This window comes from Xyrauchen texanus, chromosome 21, assembly GCF_025860055.1.
Source record: "Xyrauchen texanus isolate HMW12.3.18 chromosome 21, RBS_HiC_50CHRs, whole genome shotgun sequence".
NCBI lineage: Eukaryota > Metazoa > Chordata > Actinopteri > Cypriniformes > Catostomidae > Xyrauchen > Xyrauchen texanus.
The window spans coordinates 29,783,300-29,802,928 of record NC_068296.1 but is presented as its reverse complement, the minus strand read 5'-3'; the positions used below and the strand labels follow the sequence as shown (position 1 = coordinate 29,802,928).

At 41.7% G+C, this 19,629-nt stretch overlaps 1 protein-coding gene across 7 annotated transcripts in view; it reads right to left on the bottom strand.

Moving 5' to 3' along the window:
- Window positions 1-17,859: 17,859 nt before the first annotated feature.
- The window catches only part of LOC127661455 (selenocysteine insertion sequence-binding protein 2-like), a 67,580-nt gene continuing 65,810 nt past the window's right edge, over window positions 17,860-19,629 (bottom strand). For all 7 annotated transcript variants that reach the window (XM_052152182.1, XM_052152183.1, XM_052152184.1 and 4 more), the window contains one exon: window positions 17,860-18,966. In XM_052152182.1, coding sequence (XP_052008142.1) covers window positions 18,392-18,966 — 575 coding nt within the window. In that variant the 3' untranslated portion in view covers window positions 17,860-18,391. The remainder of the gene's footprint in view (window positions 18,967-19,629) is intronic.

Here is a 19,629-nt window from a genome sequence, read left to right as displayed (position 1 = left end):
CTATGAAATAAGGCCAATGAGAAGTTGGCGCACAGAATTTGCATGTCCCGCCCCTGGACAAACGGGTATAAAGGTGGGGAAATGCGTCTGTTTCATTCAGAAATGTTCTTCTGAGCCGATGGTCATGTATGCAGTGAGCTGCGAGTCACACACCTGTTCCTCTACCTCTGAGCGATACTGCTGTTGGATCTACAGCGCAAAACTTAAAAGAGTGTTAAATAAAAGAGTGATTTTCTCTAAAAGAGTAATTCCATCTAAAAGAGCAATACACAGCGGCGTTGAATGTCCTTTTCAGGACGTGTCTTTGTAAAGATGCCTTTCCGCCCCTGTGTAGTTCCTGGATGCGGTAGAGTGCTCTCCGCTTCAGACGGCCACAGGCGCTGTCTCGTGTGTCTGGGCTGCGATCACACTGAGGGGAATGATAGATTTGATTTGTTCTTATAATGCATAAAAGCGCTACTAAATTATCTTTGTAGGTCTTCAGACATACAAATTATAAAGGATTACAATTCTCTTTTAATTGTTAAAGTTTCAGTGACTAACTCATTAACTCACACACAAGACACTCATCACACACAGAAGCCACATTATATTTTATTATTCATCTCCGACCTTACTAGATCTATACCTTGAGTCACGAACGCTGGTGAAGATTCCTCAATCAGCCATCGGAGGTCTCCCTCGCCTGAGTATTAACATTGGACTACGTTTCCCAATTGCCCACATACCTGGACTGATTATGGCCCACCTGTTCCATATTACTCAGACTATATAAGCTCTGTGTGTTTGTTCACTCATTGCGAAGTCTTGTTTGCACTGTCTAAATTTCTGAGCATTATCAGTCCCTATGTTATTCTACCCGTGTTTGAATCTGCCTTGGATTACCTCTTCATGAATGTTTGCTGCCTGGCTACCATTGACTTTGCCTGTACTATTTCTATTGCTGTTTGCTGCCTGCCCCGATCCTCTGTTTAACTACGATTCTGCTCTGCCTCTGATATTGTTGATTGCCCTGGTTATTCAACCTTAGCCTGTCTACACTCTGAACTTGCTGTGTTTAATAAACAGCACCTGAGTTTGTTACACGTTGCCTTAAAAGAATGATCAATTCCTTTTCTAAATTCTCGGGATACAGAGATAATTGGTCAAAATCCAAAGTTTTGGCTCTGACAGCGTAATGCCCAGTAACAGCTTTTCAGCTGGGTTCCTTCCAGTGGCCCAAACGGGGCATTAAGCATTTGGGTATTTTATTCCCAGATTTTGACCCTTTAATAAAAAGTTTTTCGAGTGATGTGGACAGGTGGGCTTCATTAAATGTATCTATGATTCGGAAGGTTCATGTTATAAAAATGATGTGTATTTAAAAATGTAACTACCTATTATAGTCTCTGCCCACTGAATTTTCCCTCTTTTATTTTAAACAATTTGATAATATTGCTAAATCCTTTATCTGGAATGGTAAACGTCCTTGAATGCATTCTAAGAAGTTACACAGGCCAATTGACAAAGTTGGGTTAGGTCTCACCAAGATTTTGTTTACAATTATGCTTTTGGTCTCAGACATTTGGCACATTGGTCACTTCCGCCTTTAGAGCTCCTCCCTGGCTCTTTATTGAACGGGAGGTCCTTGCCTCCATCTTGCCAATACAGAGTCTTGCCATTATAGAGATTACCATGTGTTAAATTCTGTAATTTAACTGAATGCTGCCGCAAGTACTTGGTTAAACCATAAATTGTGCATTAAAAAAATCCCCTTTATGCTGGAAAGAATAGATTGAGAAGGGTGTTACTATGCTGGGTGGCCTGTATAAAAATTAGTGTTGAGATCTTTTGAAAACATTATACAGTGATTTAGGATTCCCAGATCTCAATTTCTTCAGATATTTACAGCTGTGCCATCTACTTTGTACCACCTTTGGGTGTAGTGTGCTGCCCCCTAAAGCAGCGGACACTCTTGAGATGGTGCTTGCTGCTTTTGGAAAGGGTCACAAGGCTTCAGCTTACTATTCCAGGCTAGTTCAAGTCTAGGGGACAGGGTTTTAATGGTGGTGACATAGCCCATGTTTTTTGGTTCCGTACTAAGATTCAAGGGTTCAGAGTTTTCTGTGAGGTCTTGGGCACTCTGATTTTATTCTGCCCCAGGCTTTGTGTTTTGGGTGATGGGGCGGGTATTAACGTGGGAAAAAATCACATGAAAAACTGGGTCCTTTCCAGTGTGATGATCGGTAGGAGGGTGATTCCTGGGGGATGGAAGTCTGCACTGTATGTTTATATGTGTGTCTGTTGGTGTCTGACCACTGGGATGTATGTTGGGTGATGGGAGTGGCAAATGTTGATAAAGGTTGATTCTGTGTTGTTTGTGTAAATGTGTCACTGAACGAATCATTAAATGGATCTAAATTAATTTTGGTGAACATATTCAAAACACTTGAGCAACTTGGATACATTTAAATCCCACAATGCAATAAAAAATAAAATTGTGCACATGCACAATTGGCATTATTGTATTGATTCAATAATTTATTCAGGACCAGCTTGTGCTCAGTCTTTTATTGTCATATGTGAAACAGAAGCAAGTGCTCCACAAGATGACCTTTATTTTTGCAGCCAATTTTTCAAAAATATACATTTATTTTGCAATACTTGAATCTGTAAAATACTACAAATATTAAAAGTATATAATATGTATATATTAATATAATACTTATTACATACGTATATATCAATATATACTGTAATATATTAATATTGGACTATAAGTTGTGGGTCTGAGCGAGCCACCTAACGACAGCTGTGCCCTCCTCCCCCTCCACTCTTCTGCATGAAGTAGCTCTGTGATTAACTCACTGACACACCCATCACACATTACCCAACACGAATAACTACCACAAGATGATGTCATCCAGTCAAACACACACTCTTGAAAGATTTCACATCTGTGTGTTGAGGGGCTTCGGGTTCATCAACAGCAGACAGACAGACAGATAGATGAAAAGAACAACAGACAGAAAATGTTGTACAGCTGCAAAAATGTTGTTGTCCTGTCATCTGTAATGGCCCTGACAAAAGCTTGATTGATGCTCCACCACCTCACCAAACACAGTAAACAAACAAAACAGCCATAGGCAGCATATTTCTTGGCCTGTGTCACTGTTGGCTGCATTTATAGATGTATCACACACACATTTTCCCTCCGGTTGGACTGACAGCATTAAATGTACCACTGGAGCCCGACAGCTGTCACAGCAATGACCCGTTACACCCAATTACACCAAAGCAACAATTACTAAGCCAGCCAAAGATTTTAGGCAAAATGGTTAAATATCCAGAAGTAAAATTACTTATAATGTTATACAATTGCTAACAATTGACAAATAGGCAACACTGTTGACAAACTGACTTATTGACATAAATATACATAATACATACGTATATATGTCAAAGCATTGCCGAGATCCTTTCTGTCATCTTGCCAACAAATTTGTTGATACGTAAAACACCAGAACAGTTTGGCATATTAATAGCTTTTATTAACTTTTGACCATTCTGAAAATGACATGACTCTGAAATCCTATGGATGCTGTTGGAGGAGTTCAAAATTCAAAATCTGAGATGATGGCCAATGAAGTGGGTGGGGCTTAAAATGAGTGGGTCTGTTGAATGTAGCTGTAAAGGGTATTCAATGGAAAGGAGGAGGCGAGAACCGGCTTGACGATATAAATAATAGTTTAATGGTAAACTTAAAAGACAACATAAACACACATGATGGACATGTCCGCCATTGATCTCTCTCTCTCCCGCACGACACCCTGCAGTCGACCTTTAAACCTCAGAGGCTTGATTAGCCTAATACGGGACCGGGTGTGTATGATCACGACCCGGCCCCGCCCTCCGTTTTCAGTTTTGTCTTTGTTTAACTGAAGAAAGTTTTGGCACATCCAACTGTTTAATTCATCAATGCATTGGCACAGGGAGTCAATGGGGCTGTAATCGTTAGGTGATAGGGCTAAGTAGATCTGTGTGTCGTCTGCATAGCTGTGGTAAGCAATTTGGTTCTTTCTTATTATTTGGCTCATTGGGAGCATATCCAGGTTGAACAGGAGTGGCGCAAGAATTGAGCCTTGAGGGACTCTGCATGTCATGGACGTCCACTCAGACTTATGGTCTCCTATACTCACATAATAACCTCTCCCTTCTAAGTATGACCTGAACCATTTTAGGACCATCCCAGAAAGCCCCACCCAGTTTTCCAGCCTGTCAAGAAGTATGTTGTGATCAACAGTGTCAAATGCAGCACTGAGGTCGAGCAGTACCAGTACTGATAATTTGCCTGTATCAGTATTTAAGCGAATATCTATTATTATTTTTATGAGCGCTGTCTCTGTGCTGTGATGAGATCGGAAACCAGATTGAAAATTGTCAAAGTATCCATTTGAGTTCAAGAATTTGTTCAGCTGATTGAAGACAACTTTTTCAATGATCTTGCCTATGAAAGGAAGATTTGAGATCTGTCTATAGTTGCTTAATATGGTCTTATCCAGAGAGAGGAGAGGAGAGAGAGATGGAAAAAAAAAAAAAACTCTTACTCGCCAGTTCTCCGATACGCCGCAGCTTGTTCCTCGGCCACTCCTCCACCCTTTATCGGACGACAGCCGCGCCTCTCAGGGCGGATCCAAGGCAGTCCTCCAGCCCCTGGCAGACGGACCACCCCGCCGCGTTCTCGGGGAACAGAAGGGGTCTCCCCCGCCCCTGACAGCCGCCCTGACTGCTCCAGGCGGTCGGCTAGGAGCCCCTTCTCCCCTCGAGGTTGGCGGCCATCGTCCTCGTTCAGGCGGCTGGGCTCCTCGTCCCCCGGCAGATGGCCGCGGCTGCTCCGTTGGGGTGGACGGTAGTGGCAAGAACTCTACTACGTCGTATCCCTCCTCCTTCCCGGGCTTCGGCACCAGTGTAAAGGGTATTCAATGGAAAGGAGGAGGCGAGAACCGGCTTGACGATATAAATAATAGTTTAATGGTAAACTTAAAAGACAACATAAACACACATGATGGACATGTCCGCTAACGATCTCTCTCTCCCGCACGACACCCTGCAGTCAACCTTTAAACCTCAGAGGCTTGATTAGCCTAATACGGGACCGGGTGTGTATGATCACGACCCGGCCCCGCCCTCCGCCCTGCCACAGTAGCCTTTTCAGATTTCCATATTTGGAACACGGAAGTAAATTATTGTGGGGTAAACTTCCATAGCAGTGTGTGGGAGGCTGCAAAACATATTATTTTTTGCGTTCCTATTTGCTGCATCAGCAATAGAAAATATCCACTATTACATTTCCACAACTTTCCAAAAGAGCATTTTTTTTAGAGAGATAGATTACCGCAGTGAGATCTCTCAGCAGCTGTGTTTGAAACCCCATCACAGCAGGGGTGACTATTTTGTTTTTATTATAAAATGCCAGGGTTATAAAACACAAAGAATAATGTTATAATAGAATAACGTTTATTAAAGAATAACGTCTGCTCAAGGTCATGAGCAGAAAAGTCCAAATTTTATCTGTTGGTGATGCTATAGAATTTAAGTGACACACTCCAATCTTGGTCAGGGGAATTTTCAGAGCCTCCCTTATCAGTCTGCCAAATTTTTTAACTTTCCACCAAACAGTTCAAGGGGTTGCCATAGACTACCAGCCAGATAAATAGTAATAATAAAAACTAATACAAATTTTACTCGACTCTTAAAAGTGAACAGGTCTTGGATTCTGTATAAAGCAGAGGATGGTAAAACTCATCCAAAGACATTCTTCAGCTGTGATAATCAAAAACATGAACTTCAAACCCATTACTGCCCTAGGGCAGTCCATGCTGGGAAATAATGGCTCTTCTCATCATTTTGATTTTGACTTTGGTCTTGCTGCAGAATTCAAGAAGCTTCAGGTAAAAATCTAACATTTCAAGAGTCTCCAAGCTCACCAGGCCTTTGACACAGATTGTGAAACACATTTGATTTGGAAAACAGTGCAAAAAATGGAGCCAAGTGTCTGTGCTGGAATTGGGGCGGCGACATTCCAGTGTATTTGTAATATATGAGCTGTAACATTTTCAAATGCAGTTTTAATTCTGCACTGTGTGACTAAACTGCGAGCGCTTCATCACGCTGTCTGCTGTAAGCTGCTTGTATCTCTTGGATGCTCGCAGTATTAAATATTGGTCTGACTCACTCAAACACGTCACTCCAGAAACCTATGCAGTCTACTTTTGCAGTTATCAAAGTGTTTATTACTGGTGTTTGTCAAGTAAAGAATCATTATTACTATTGCAGATAGCAATTTGAAAAAAAAACCTCACACTGTGTCCTAACAAGGCAAGCAAGAAATGCTCTGTTCTATGTAAATGGTTTTTGTCCTAACACATCATGACTGTGATAAGCAGTGAGCAACAGGACATATTGTCAATCGTTTGGAGGATAGCCCCTCCCACAAATTGTCATTTGTCCAAATTTCCCGCTCTACATAGCTGTACATTAAATCAAATGTCTTCTGATTCAGACACCATGTGTGCCTAATTTGGACACCATACAAGTATTAAAATGTTAATTTGTGAATAATGCCTTAAATCAGGGGTCTGTCAATTATTTTTTTATCTTTTGTGCAAAAAATTAATTGTGAGTTTAACAAACCAATAAAATAAAATAACATAAAATAAAAATATTAGAAAATTAAGTTAATTTCAACCATACTGTCACGATTCCCCGTTGTCTACTCAGTGTTTCACCTGTCACCTCTCATAAAACTACACTTCCCATAATTCCCTGCCCTCATCATTGCCTGTCATTTATTGTTCTCACCTGTGTCTCGTTTGATCATCACTCTCCCTGTGTACTTAAGCCCCGTTGTTTGTTCAGTCCCTGTCGGTCGTTGAATGTAGATGTTGGTAAATGTAAAGGTATATGTTCTAATGATTTGTGTTCTCCTGCTCTCCTTGGATGTTTTAGTCTTTATGTTTTGTTTTCCCCACATGGATGTTTTGTTTGTTCCCCGTATTGTTTCATTCTGAGTTACTCTGTTCACCGTCTTGTTTCACTCATTAAAGAAGCTGCTTTTAGATCCCCACTCCTCGTCTGCCTTCGTCTGATTCCTAACAGAACGACCGACCACAAAATGGATCTAGCAGTTCACCAGGCGAACTACAGGCTTCTCCGCCTCAAGCAGGAGGACCGCCCAGTGGAGGATCACATTCGGGAGTTTCTGGATCTGGCAAATGTGGCGGACTTCCCCAAGTACTCCTTGGTGGCATTCTTCAGGGGAAACCTCAACGACTCATTAAAGGACTTTTTGCCACCGGCGACCCCTCGTTGGATGCTCCTAGACTTCGTGGAGGAGACACTGCAAGTTAGCGGCTCACCGTTCACAGTAGGTGTTGAGGAAGAGGACTTCACCTCTCCTCCCACGGTGGTCACCCCCAGCCTTCCATGGCTCATCCCTCCATGCCTGCCACGGCCAACGAGCCAACGCCAACGGCCACGCCTGCCACGGCCAATGAGCCAACACCCACGCCTGCCACAGCCAACGTGCTGGAAGCCTCGTCCGTCCCAGAGCCAGCGTTGCCAGCCTCGTCCGTCCCAGAGCCAGCGTTGCCAGCCTCGTCCACCCCAGAACCAGCATGCTCAGCCTCGTTCGCCAGGAGGAGGAGAAGAAGAGGAAAGGCTTCTGCTATCCAGCCTCCGCCTTCCATGGCCCCATCCACAGAACCTCCCATGGCTCTGCCTTCCACGTTCAACGAGCCAGCGCCTGTAGCCTCGACCGTCCCAGAGCCAGCGCCTGTAGCCTCGACCGTCCCAGAGCCAGCGCCTGTAGCCTCGACCGTCCCAGAGCCAGCGCCTGTAGCCTCGACCGTCCCAGAGCCAGCACCTGTAGCCTCGACCGTCCCAGAGCCAGCGCCTGTAGCCTCGACCGTCCCAGAGTCTCCTACGGCTCCGCCTCCTGAACCTCCCTCGGCTCCGCCTCCAGAGCCTTCCAGGGCTCCGCCTCCAGAGCCTCCTCCGCCTCTTGAGCCACCCACGGCTCCGCCTCCTGAGTCTTCCACAGCTCCGCCCTCCATGGCTCCGCCACCAGAAACTTCCATGGCTCCGCCTGCCACGGCTCCGCCCTCAGAGTTCCCCATTGCTGTGGTCCTGAGGCCGACTCCCAGGCCTCCCGAACCTGTCCTTGTCCTGTGGCCGCCTCTCAGGCCTCCTGAACCTGTCCTTGCTCTGTGGCCAGCTCCCAGGCCACCTAAACCTGTCCCTGTCCTGTGGCCGCCTCCCAGGCCTCCTGAACCTATTGTTTCATTCTGAGTTACCCTTTTCACCGTCTTGTTTCACTCATTAAAGAAGCTGCTTTTAGATCCCCACTCCTCGTCTGCCTTCGTCTGATTCCTAACACAAACGTAAAGTTAAAAAGCAAAAGTCTTTTTTTTTTTTTTGCTAAATGTTTAATTTTCCCTCACCAATTAAAATGTATTACGTAAAATTAATATGTAAGTATATGACTCTGTAAATCATCATTGATTATTTTTAAAGGGATAGTTCACTCAAAAATGAAAATTCTTTCATTTACGCACCCTCATGCCATCCCAGATGTGTGTGACTTTGGTGAACACAAATGTTTAGAAGAATATTTCAGCTCTGTAGGTCCATACAATGCAAGTGAATGGGTAATAACAATTTGACGCTCCAAAAAGCACAAAGTCGGCATAAAAGTAATCCACATGACACCAGGGGTTAGATCCATGTCTTCAAAGGAGATATGATAGGTGTGGATTATAAACCGATCAATATTTAAGTTCATTTTACAATAAATTCTCCTCCCTGCCCAGTAAGTGGAGATATGCAGTAAGAATGTGAATCACCAAAAACAAAAGAAGAATGTGAAAGTGGAACTTGATAGTGAAAAAGGTCTTCAATAAATCTGTTTCTCACCCACACCTATCTTATCTCCTCTGAAGACATGGATCTAGCCAATGGAGTCTTATGGATTACTTTTATGCTGTTTTCATGTCTTTTTGGAGCTTAAACATGTTGGTACCCATTCACTTGCATTGTATGGACCAACAGAGCTAAAATATTCTTCTTAAAATATTTGTGTTCAATAAAAGAAAGAAATACACATCTGGGATGGCATGAGGGTGAGTAAATGATGAGAGAATTTTCATTTCTGGGTGAACTATCCCTTTAATGGCTTTGTAATCTAAGCATTAGGCTATAAAGTATGTAACCAAAATATTTAGTGGCCTAATATATGCATGTTTTAGCAATTTTACACAATATGTAAAAGAAAATCCTTGCTCCATTTTCTTTCACAAAGGGGTCCTTGGCCTAAACGGTTGAAGACCACTGCTTTAAATCATGGAGCTTTTTAATAAGTGGTGTGCCGTGTTACTTAAGTGGTCAGAAAGAGGATTTACACCAGGCTGACAATAAAACAGGAGAAAAAATTCTCATAGACTTACACTGAAGGGACCAGGGCTGGTTTCAAGAAAACGTCTTGGTTACGTATATAACTTTGGTTCCCTGAGATGAAGGGAATAAGATATTGCGTAATAATGCATATGGAGAGTGCCTTCTTACACTACCTAGTTGAAACCTCTCTACAATAATGCCAATATTCTAAAATTGGCTCTGGTGTTTAGGCCCCGTCTGTTTTGGGGTGAAACTGTCTGCTATAAAAAAAAAGGATACATAACCAAGACATTCCCTAACAACTAAGTACACTCGACATTGCAGAGTAATGCATATGGGGAACGGAATCGAATCATGCCGCACTACATGACATAACTTCCCAGAGAGGAAACATGGCGCTGCATACTTGTGAGATGGTGGTCTGAATGCAGGCGGTTGTGTAAATGATGGGGAGCCCATACTTACAGAGAAGGGCATAAGTATTTTGCCAATGAATAGCAAGTGCTCTTAACAGAGAGAACTTGTGAAGAAAGAGGCGTTACGTCTAGGTTGTAAAACTTTGCGAATGTGTTTGAGAGGACCATCCTGCTGCAAAACATGTCTTGTAAGGACACACCATTCGTCCATGCCCATGAGGAGGCCATGCCTCTAGTTGAGTGTGCTTTAACCCCAATTAGGCAAGTCTTACCCTGCGATTCATAAGCCAAGGCAATTGCATCGACAATCCAGTGAGAGAGCCTTTGCTAGGAGATGGACATTCCTTTTGTGCATCCTCCATAGCATACAAAGAGCTGATCAGACATTCTGAACTGGCAAGTATGCTCAACATATGCATGTAGTGCCCACACGGGGCATAAAAAATGCAATGGTTGTTTTTAATCTGAATTAAATGGAGGAGGGCAGAAGGCCTGAAGGTGAACCACCTGCACTTTTAAGGGTGTGGTCAGAACTTGGGTACATAGCCTTTCCTGGGTTTGACAGTGGCTCTTGAAAACCGGGTCCAAACTCCAGACATGAATTGTCGACTGATAGCGCATACAGGTCATCTACCCGTTTTACTGAGGCCAGAGCCAGCAGAATTGCGGTCTTAACGGAGAGCATGCGCAAATCAACAGAGTCCAAAGGCTTGAAGGGGGCACTGCGAGTGCTTTTAGGGGTAAAGTTAAGTCCCAAGTCGGGACTGTAGCCGGCTGAGTTGGGTTTAATCGCCTTGCACCCTTAAGGAACTTAAAAAAGTCTTCCGTCTTTCTTTGGAACAAGAAAATAATGGCTGTAAAACCCTTTTTGTGCTTGACAATTTGGCACAATCTCTGTTGCATTTTTCACGATGAGATTGTGTATTTCGGCTCGTAACACTGGCGCATCTTCGAATGAAACCGTGGAAAACAGAACGCCAGATGTTCGATAATTTTTTGCACCCATTCTCAAATACTCGTTAGTTCCCACCATGCATCCGCATAATGAGACTTAGGGCAATTTGGTTTGCTCACTGTATGATATAATACAACTCTCACTATAGGGAAGCGGTAGCGCATAATGTGTGTGCTTTGAAGAGGAAAAGGGCTCTTTTTTGAGAATGTGTGAGCATCTCGTGCATTTGCAACGAGTGCAATATTCTTTTTTGCACTTATTGCATTTTTTATTGCAATTATTTGAGTGCAAGACACAAAACATTTATGTTTATGCTTAAAGTGTCTCATAGCCTGTGACTCTACTGAGTCATGATGTAACGCTCAGCAAACGTATTCACAGAGCTGCCAAAGAGGCTGGCTGGAGACACTGGAGCATCCAAAAGAGTGTCTTTTTCCTTATCATTAATTTCTGTGAGGGCCAGCCATATATGTTGATCCAGAACTACCAGGTTGCCCATAGACTTGCCGATGGCTTGCGCAGTGACTTTCGTGGTATGTAGCGCTAAGTCTGTAGCTGTGCGGAGCTCTTTGAATGTCTCTGGATTGAAGCCGTGCTCGTCCATTTGCCTGAGAAGCTTAGCTTGAAATACCTGGAGCACTGTCATTGTGTGGCGTGCTAATCCAGCTTGTCCTACCGCTGAGTAATCTTTTTCTGCCAGTGTGTTTTGGAAGGATACATGGGCCGATCCATGCCCTGTTACTCGCTGGGCAGAGGTGTGCCACTACCGCCTCCTCCACAGGGGGTAATTGGTCATAACTGTTTTCTTCCCCATGTTCCACATTAACCCTTTCCCCGCCAAACACGGAATTTTCCGTGTTTTATGAAAAAACGCTTCCCCGCCAAACACGGAATTTTCCGGGTTTCCGTGTTTTAGGTGTTATACGGTAAGGAAGACCCCTCCGCATGTTTTGAAAGAGTACGCAACTCTTTGATCAAAGAAACAGACTGCAAGTGACTCTTTTAGATATATAAATATATGAATGAATATATATTAATATCACACAATATACAATACACAATTGCTTTGTAAGGATACACAAACCCTTCTGAAGTGCTGCAGGGAATCAGGATGCTGAGGCCCATTCACCAGCGAAGTGTCAATCGGCGAGGTGGTGTGATGTTTGCTGGAGCACTGCAGGGGAGCGGAAAGTCTTTCCATGAAGATTCCGCCTGCTGACTCGTGTCGACGGCGAAGGTAGAGGGCTTCTAGACAAGAGATGATTGAAGAAAGAAATTTTGTGCCAAAACAGGCGGGGCTCAAACACTATAACCAATATCATATTAGCGTTATTGTAGAGAGGTTTCAACTACTGTAGGCCGTGTAAGAGGGCACTCCCCATATGTGTTACTATGCAATGTTGAGTGTACTGAGTCGTAAAGGAACACTTAGTGACAATAGTCTTACAAATTAAGGGGTTTCTTACCCAAGGGGCTTCTTAAAACTGGGTTCAGATATCATTGAGGCTTAGTGGTGGACTCTTTTGAATTTAACCAGTAAACAGCGACCTAGCAACCACCAAAACACCCTTGAATTGTGGCAGGCCATCCTCTCTGTTCATCTCTTCATGTCTCTTGTTCTGTTCTGTACAACACAAAGTCAGTTTGAAACTGTCAGTCTCCAGCTGAGGAATTCTGGAAAGCCCCTCCATGATAGCACTGCCAGCGGAGTGAGACCTACCCCTGAGAGCAGAGGGAGATTTGAGGTGTGCTGAATGTGAGCCTGCAATTTGGCATCACTTTAAGCTGCAGCGGCCCTCCACCCAAACTCTGACATCAACCGAGAAGATATTTTACTTGTGTTGAGCAAGTAAAAGTTGTGTTGTTCCTTCTCCCATTAAGAAGGAAATATTTCTACTTTCATGGTAGTTATTTTTATTTCAAAAGCAGTTTCTGTCTAACTTTAAGGAAGTGATTTCAGGTTATACTCCACATATCTGTTAGAAACAGCTGAATTTCTTTTTTTTCTTTCTTTTTTTTTTTTTTTACTGAGTTCACGTCTATGCCAGCTTTGTTCTCTTCTGGTCTTATATTGTATTAAGACAAGAGCGCCACCTCATGGCTGCTAGAGTTTGACACCGCCAGCTGTGATAAAACACTCTTTGAAAGAAACACTGAAAGAAATCTGCGAGCAAATGTGATCAGAAACCAAACTAAACAGAGGATTGATTTTACAGTACTATTCATAATTTTAATCATTGGCATGGCAAAACAGGGTTGATACTTTAAAATAATCACTGTCGAGATTTACTTTAATTCTTTAGCTCTGTGTTTACACTTGCTTTAGATGACCCGCATCAAGAAGGGGAGTATATGATTTACTTCATTCATATTATCGGTAGTTAAATGTTGTTTGTGACATTTCTGTGCCACTAGGGGCACCAAAGATGATAATAATAATAATAACTGTTTCTATCATTTACAGGTTTTCCAAACACTAAACTACTAGTGATGTGCGATACCACATGGGACGCCCTCGGGAGGCTATTTCCAGTCATGCCAGAGCAGCTCCGATCTACTTAAATGGAGAAAGACCAAAATCTCAAAAACAGTTGGTCAAGATTACGATCAAAGAACATATTTCAAATCAGCAATAAAATCTGACAATACTGGAATAATAAATTGTGATTATTTGCCTCATATTACGCAAAAAAAAAAAGAAAAGAAAATCTAATTTCCCTGGCTTGTGCGCATGCGATCTCGAGTTGATTGACAGGCGATGTCTGTATCTAATAGGTGATTGGCTCTTTTAACTGTAAGGCGGGACTTCCTTTCTACATCCGTTGACTGTTGCGCGCTTAGAGCTCCATGTTTGAACATTCCAATTTCTCCCATTAATTTTAATAGAAGTGGCCCATCTCTGCTAAATAATCCATGAAACTACTCGCTTATTCTAAGTAACCTTCCTGTTATTTGTCACTTTCATTCATTTATTAACGTAATCATTGCTGACTGTGAACAGGGCCGTGGGAAGTAGGGGTGCTGCATGTGCTGCAGCACCCCCCGTTGGAAAATGTAGACATTACAGCACTCTCTGACAGATGCAAAAAATAAATAAATAAACATATTAAAAAATATTTTAAATGCTCCTGGTTGTTATTAACCTAAGAAGTTTTAAGCATGAGGAAGTTTTGAGGAAGTTTTGAGCAAAACTAAACAATTATTAATAATTAAAATAACGCAAAGCATCATTGTCAATGTCAACTGACGTCACGTTGCAACCGTTGCAACAGTGAAGGTATCTAGAGAAGAGACTCACACACTTGTCCCTAATGAATGTCCACACAGACATTTTGAACGCTTTGGACATCCATTCCCTCATGAGAGACTTTATATACTCAACTCCTGAGCGCCAAGCCACATTTGGAGTAATGTAACGGGCTCCCTGCTCAAGTAAAGCGTTTGGTTTATTATGAGCTTACGATGAGCAGTTTAACGTCACATAAATTACGCATTCATTTCACACTGATAATTTTGCTGCAAAAATGTATTTGGTTATATTATTGTGTGCTGTGCAAATTCGGCTTTTGAAAAAGTGAAAATGTGCCTATATTTGGATATTTTCGTGTGCGCTTTCAGCCTGTGGACAGTTTTAATTATGCATAGGCTGAATTATTCTCATTAGCTGTGTTCTGTGAGTGTGTGTCTGCGCACTGACAGAGAGGAAGTTTAAATAATATATATGTGCTGTTAAAAATATAAATATCTGCTTTTGTTGTGAATATGTTCTTGTCCGCTGCCTGTGCGCAACAACCTTTTGGACATGTTTAACTGTCTTGGCTATTTGTATGTGTCTGGCTGTGTGCAACGGAGTCTGGTTACAAGATAAATATGTTTGGTTCTTATTGGTGTGAGTTTACTTTATTATTAGACTATTATTAAGAGGTGTCCACCTGACGCAAAAAAAATGCACCTCCCACTACAGCACCCCCAACTTAAAACCTCTTCCCACGGCCATGACTGTGAATACCACATTTCTACAATGACGTCTTAAACGGAAAGCTATTTATTTTAAATGATGCTGCTCAAGCCGCTAGGTGTCAGTGTAAGTCCAAGATGACACAAAAGTTGAGCAATTTAGGCCTCCTCATTTATAGGCCTATATTGCAAATGATCAGACATCTTTTTTGTTTCATTTATAATTTATTAACAACACTGAATTTTTTTCAATCCTTTAACCTTTTAAATGAAAATAAGTGTTTAATAAATGCAACAAACGAGCGCAGTATGTGAATTAATTGAGTCATAATTTGTGCGCATTTAGATGAGTGGAAGGAGAAATATATCCAATCATATGCAACTATGTGCGTATTTTTTTGCTTCGAACATTATGGAACAACAATTTTCATTGGAAATGAATAATAAAATCACTAGTTTAGTCAAAACCTTAATAATCGATATTTTTATACGAGGATCGATCCTCTCGATACAACATCAGTCTCAGAAGAATCGATAATTTAGGATCGATTCACCCACCCCTAATTTTTTCCTCTTCCTCCACCGGACAACGTTTTCACAAATTAGCCAATTTCCAGTCAATCCCATTTGTTGAGCCTGATGGACATGTTGTACACAATTCATGTTATTCTAAAGAAAAAATTTCGTCTTTGTAATCTTTCATAAAATCTTCATAACTTACTGCACCTCTGTAATGACCTTTCTTTTCGGTTGACATGACCAATAACCAAATAGCTATTTAAGTATTGTTTAAGCTACTGTTGAGGGTAATTTTCTTTTCTCAAATATTGCATATAGCCAACAAAACAATTAATGGCAGTTAATGAAACAAAGGTTATAGCAACAATAGCAATTAATTACTAAAATAAAACCCCAAAAATAGCACATACAATTTATAATAAATAAGCATTACCACTAAGACCTGTGGAGATGTTCTGGAGGGTAAAAAAGCCACCTCAAAAGTTTTTCAGGGAAAGAGTAGTCCTCCACTGCAAGCTCACATGCAGGTCTGTTTCCATTCTGGTATAGAATGCCCACTTTTCAACATCCAATCAATTTCTGATTAATAAAATCAAGCCACGCCTTACATTTTCTTCTCTTTGCATTTCCAAAATATAACTTCTTATATCACGGAATGCTAAAAAAACAAAGCATACTTGGGCCTTTAGTCTTATGGATTTTTTTTGTGCTGCCTGTATGTGCTTTTTGGAGCTTCAAAGTTTTGCTCACCATTCACTTGCATTGTATGGACCTACAGAGCAGAATTATTCTTCTAAAACCCTTTGTTTGTGTTCAGCAGATGAAAGTCAATCACATCTGGGATGGCATAAGGGTGAGTAAATGACAGAATTTTCATTTTTGGGTGAACTACTCCTTTAAGCCTCCAAACACACATTCATTCTGCAAGTCTTCATGACTCATAAGCTCTTAATGAGTCAAACACATGGTAGAGCAGGTAGTTTACTGGAAAGAGTTTAATTGTATTAACGATCAGTCAACAGTTACTGCATGTACAGATGAAAAGATGCTGTGACTTAATAATAAATGCTGAAAATGACACATCAGAGATTGGTGCAAGACTCACATTAGTTACTAAAGCATGTTCATGTTTATGTACATAGTGCAAAAGACATGCCAATGAAAGTCACTCTAAACACAGAAAGAGAAAGATACACACTGATCCATTAGCTCCACACTGACCCAAACACAGCAGTGCCAGAGTTCTGCTACAGGAACTGAGATGTTGCTCCAGAACATTTCAACTGTTTACACAAGGAAAAACAATCACAACTGTTGCATTTCATTGGACCTGACGGCTCTAAAACGTCTTGATTCACCCTCACATTAGTCATTAATTAACCCTTTTCATATAAACAGTTACCAGGAAATCATTAATGTACATTATGACAAACATATGCAGAGAGAACATCTTCTTTATAATGTAATATAGCCTTCATTTGGAGTTTGAAGTGGTTTAACGTCAGGATTAATTTCTCAAAGACACTCAGACCTGTTAATACTAAAGATGGAGAAAGACAAGAGGACATAAGAGGGAATAAGGGTTAGAGGCAGTTTTGCACTAACACACATGCGCACAGTTTAAATAAGATGGGTGAATCTCACGTCTGCTCATATTTCACCCCAAAATCTAAAGAAAACAATGAGAAATTATATTTTGCATAAAGAAAATTAAGCCTATTTTTAGAATTAAGGTTATTTTTATACATTGTGACATTACATCACAAACACATTCCCAAACATTCTCATTATTAAACACTACTGTAATTTGTTTTATATTGGTATGTCATTATCATTTGGTATTACTATCATTTGTTGTGCTGCTGTTTTAAGACCATAGTATTACAGTAATCTTAATGTATTTTACAGTAATACTATATACAGTACTGAATATAATGAGAAACACTTTTGAGAAGAATTCATGGGAAAATAATGTTACAATGCAAAAAAGCCTTAATGGTACCAATATTTTTGGAGTGAACTGTTACCTAGCCATGTTTTCATGAGACTCACTCAGGTTCAGATATTCAGTGTCTAATTGGACGGGTCGCTGCAGAAGCTGTGATTGACGATTCTGAGGCCAACTGAACCGGGTCATTTTACCAGTTGATACTGACCCAAAACTTCTGCTATCCAAACCAAAAGCACCAGAATACAGTACAGCAATTTACCAATATAAACTACCTGCACAAAATGATCTAACCAGTAAAACTAGTACCAGGACAAAATAAATCCACCTACAGGTATAAGACTCCAAGACAGGAACAAAATTATAAACATAACGGAGAAACCTCCCTAATTCAAGCACGATAAATAGAAGCGGAAAAGACTGAATATTAGAAACATTTAAACATGTTATTTACAGTAGGATTCGTATATTAGTTCTGCACGAATCGCTTACACATCTAGTTGTCTGTTGTTTTTGTCCACAGGTTTTGTTAATTGTTTGCGTTTGTTTAGGTCGTATGTACTGGATTCTTGATGACTGTTAAACCAAACACACACTCGGACAAGAAACGGTGAGCGACCTACAGAAAGAGATGTATGTGTGTGTGTGTGTGTGTGTGTGTGTGTGTGTGTGTGTATGTGGAGGGATGGATGAGCGGTTTTGTTCCAAACTGCTATGACTTTCTTCAGTGGAATACAAAAGGAGATGTTAAGAGAGCTTCAGAAGAGGGGAAGATTGAATAGTGTATACAAATTAAAATGTAGGTATTTTCCTCAGGACTTTGAATATAGCACATAAGTCATATGGACTATGGTTCTTTATCAGCGTTTTTTGTTCTTTTTGGCAGCACCTGGACACTGTATGCTTTCATTGTATGGAAAACAGCAGTGTGAAGAGAATAAACATCTGTTTTTTTTGTTCCACAGAATAAAGTCAATCATACAGGTTTGAAACTCCATGAAGGTGAGTAAATTATGAATTTTCATTTTGACTGAACTATTCCTTTAAAGCTGTGGAGCTACAGAGAGTCTGTGTGAGTGTTGGTCTGTTCGTCTTAATTTCCTGAGTCAATGTTTGCATTTTGTGAAACAGAGAAACTTTGGGTAATGAGGTGTGTGTGGTTGCTCAGCCAGAGTGTGTGGATGGTTCAGGTGTGTGTTTGACATCAGCCACCGGTTCAACAAGATCAGAGGAGTCAAGCTCTTCCTCATCACTTAGATGCCCCTCCTCATCTTCATCTTCCTCGGTGCTTCCGTCGCTCGGTCTGTGCAGCTGCAGATTCTCCAGCGTTTTGGAGACCCACGACTCAATCCTGCAGCTGAGGGGGGGCACCTGCACTGAAAGGGGCTCGGGGGTGTAGTCTTCTTCCTCCTCCTCATCCTCATCCTCCTCCTCCAGCATGCCAGGCACCAGTGTGCTGGTGGTGCTAGTGATGGAGGAGTTGAGCAGGTCTCGGCAGCTGCCGTCCAGAGAGCCAGTCTCTGTGCTCTGCTGAGATGCCCACTCCAGACGATCATCTGTGCGAGACTCCTCCCTCTCTGGAGCTCGAGCGGCCACAGGGTTCAAGCTCGGGTTCTGGTTGGGTGCTGGCTGTGGTGGGGGTGATGTGACCTCTCTCTCTTTATTGGTTGCTCTGATGGGTTCAGACTCCGGCGGTTCTGGCACGTCTGTGTTTTCCACCATCGTCCTCCAGTTGGTCTCTGCACACAGCACATGCCATGTAAAACATGTTAGTCACTTGCTCACGGTTTCATTAACGCATTAATGCCACTGCGATCAAGACCTGATGAAAACCTTTAAAAGTATTTCCTAATAAAAAGTGGTCGCTTTACTTCAGGAAAACACGTTTAGTTTTTAACAAGCTGCTTCTAGTACTCGCTGTGGTACTCATAATAATGACTCAAATGTGGTTTGATCAAACAAGCAAACCAAGTGTGAACACAAAGAGTAAGACTCTTGTACTATATACACAGATCAGCCACAACATTAAAACCACCTGCCTAATATCGTGTAGGCCCCCTTCATGCTGCCAAAACTGCTCTGACCCGTCTAGGCATGGACTCCAAAAGACCTCTGAAGGTGTCCTGTGGTATCTGGCACCAAGATGTTAGCAGCAGATCCTTTAAGTCCTGTAAGTTGCAATGTAGGGCCTCCATGTATAGGACTTGTTGGTCCAGCACATCCCATAAATGCTTAATCGGATTGAGATCTTGGGAATTTGGAGGCCAAATCAACACCTTGAACTCGTGGTCATGTTCCTCAAACCATTCATGAATAATTTTTGCAGTGTGGCAAGGCACATTATCCTGCTGAATGAGGACACTGCCATCATGAATACCATTGCCATGAAGGGGTATACATGG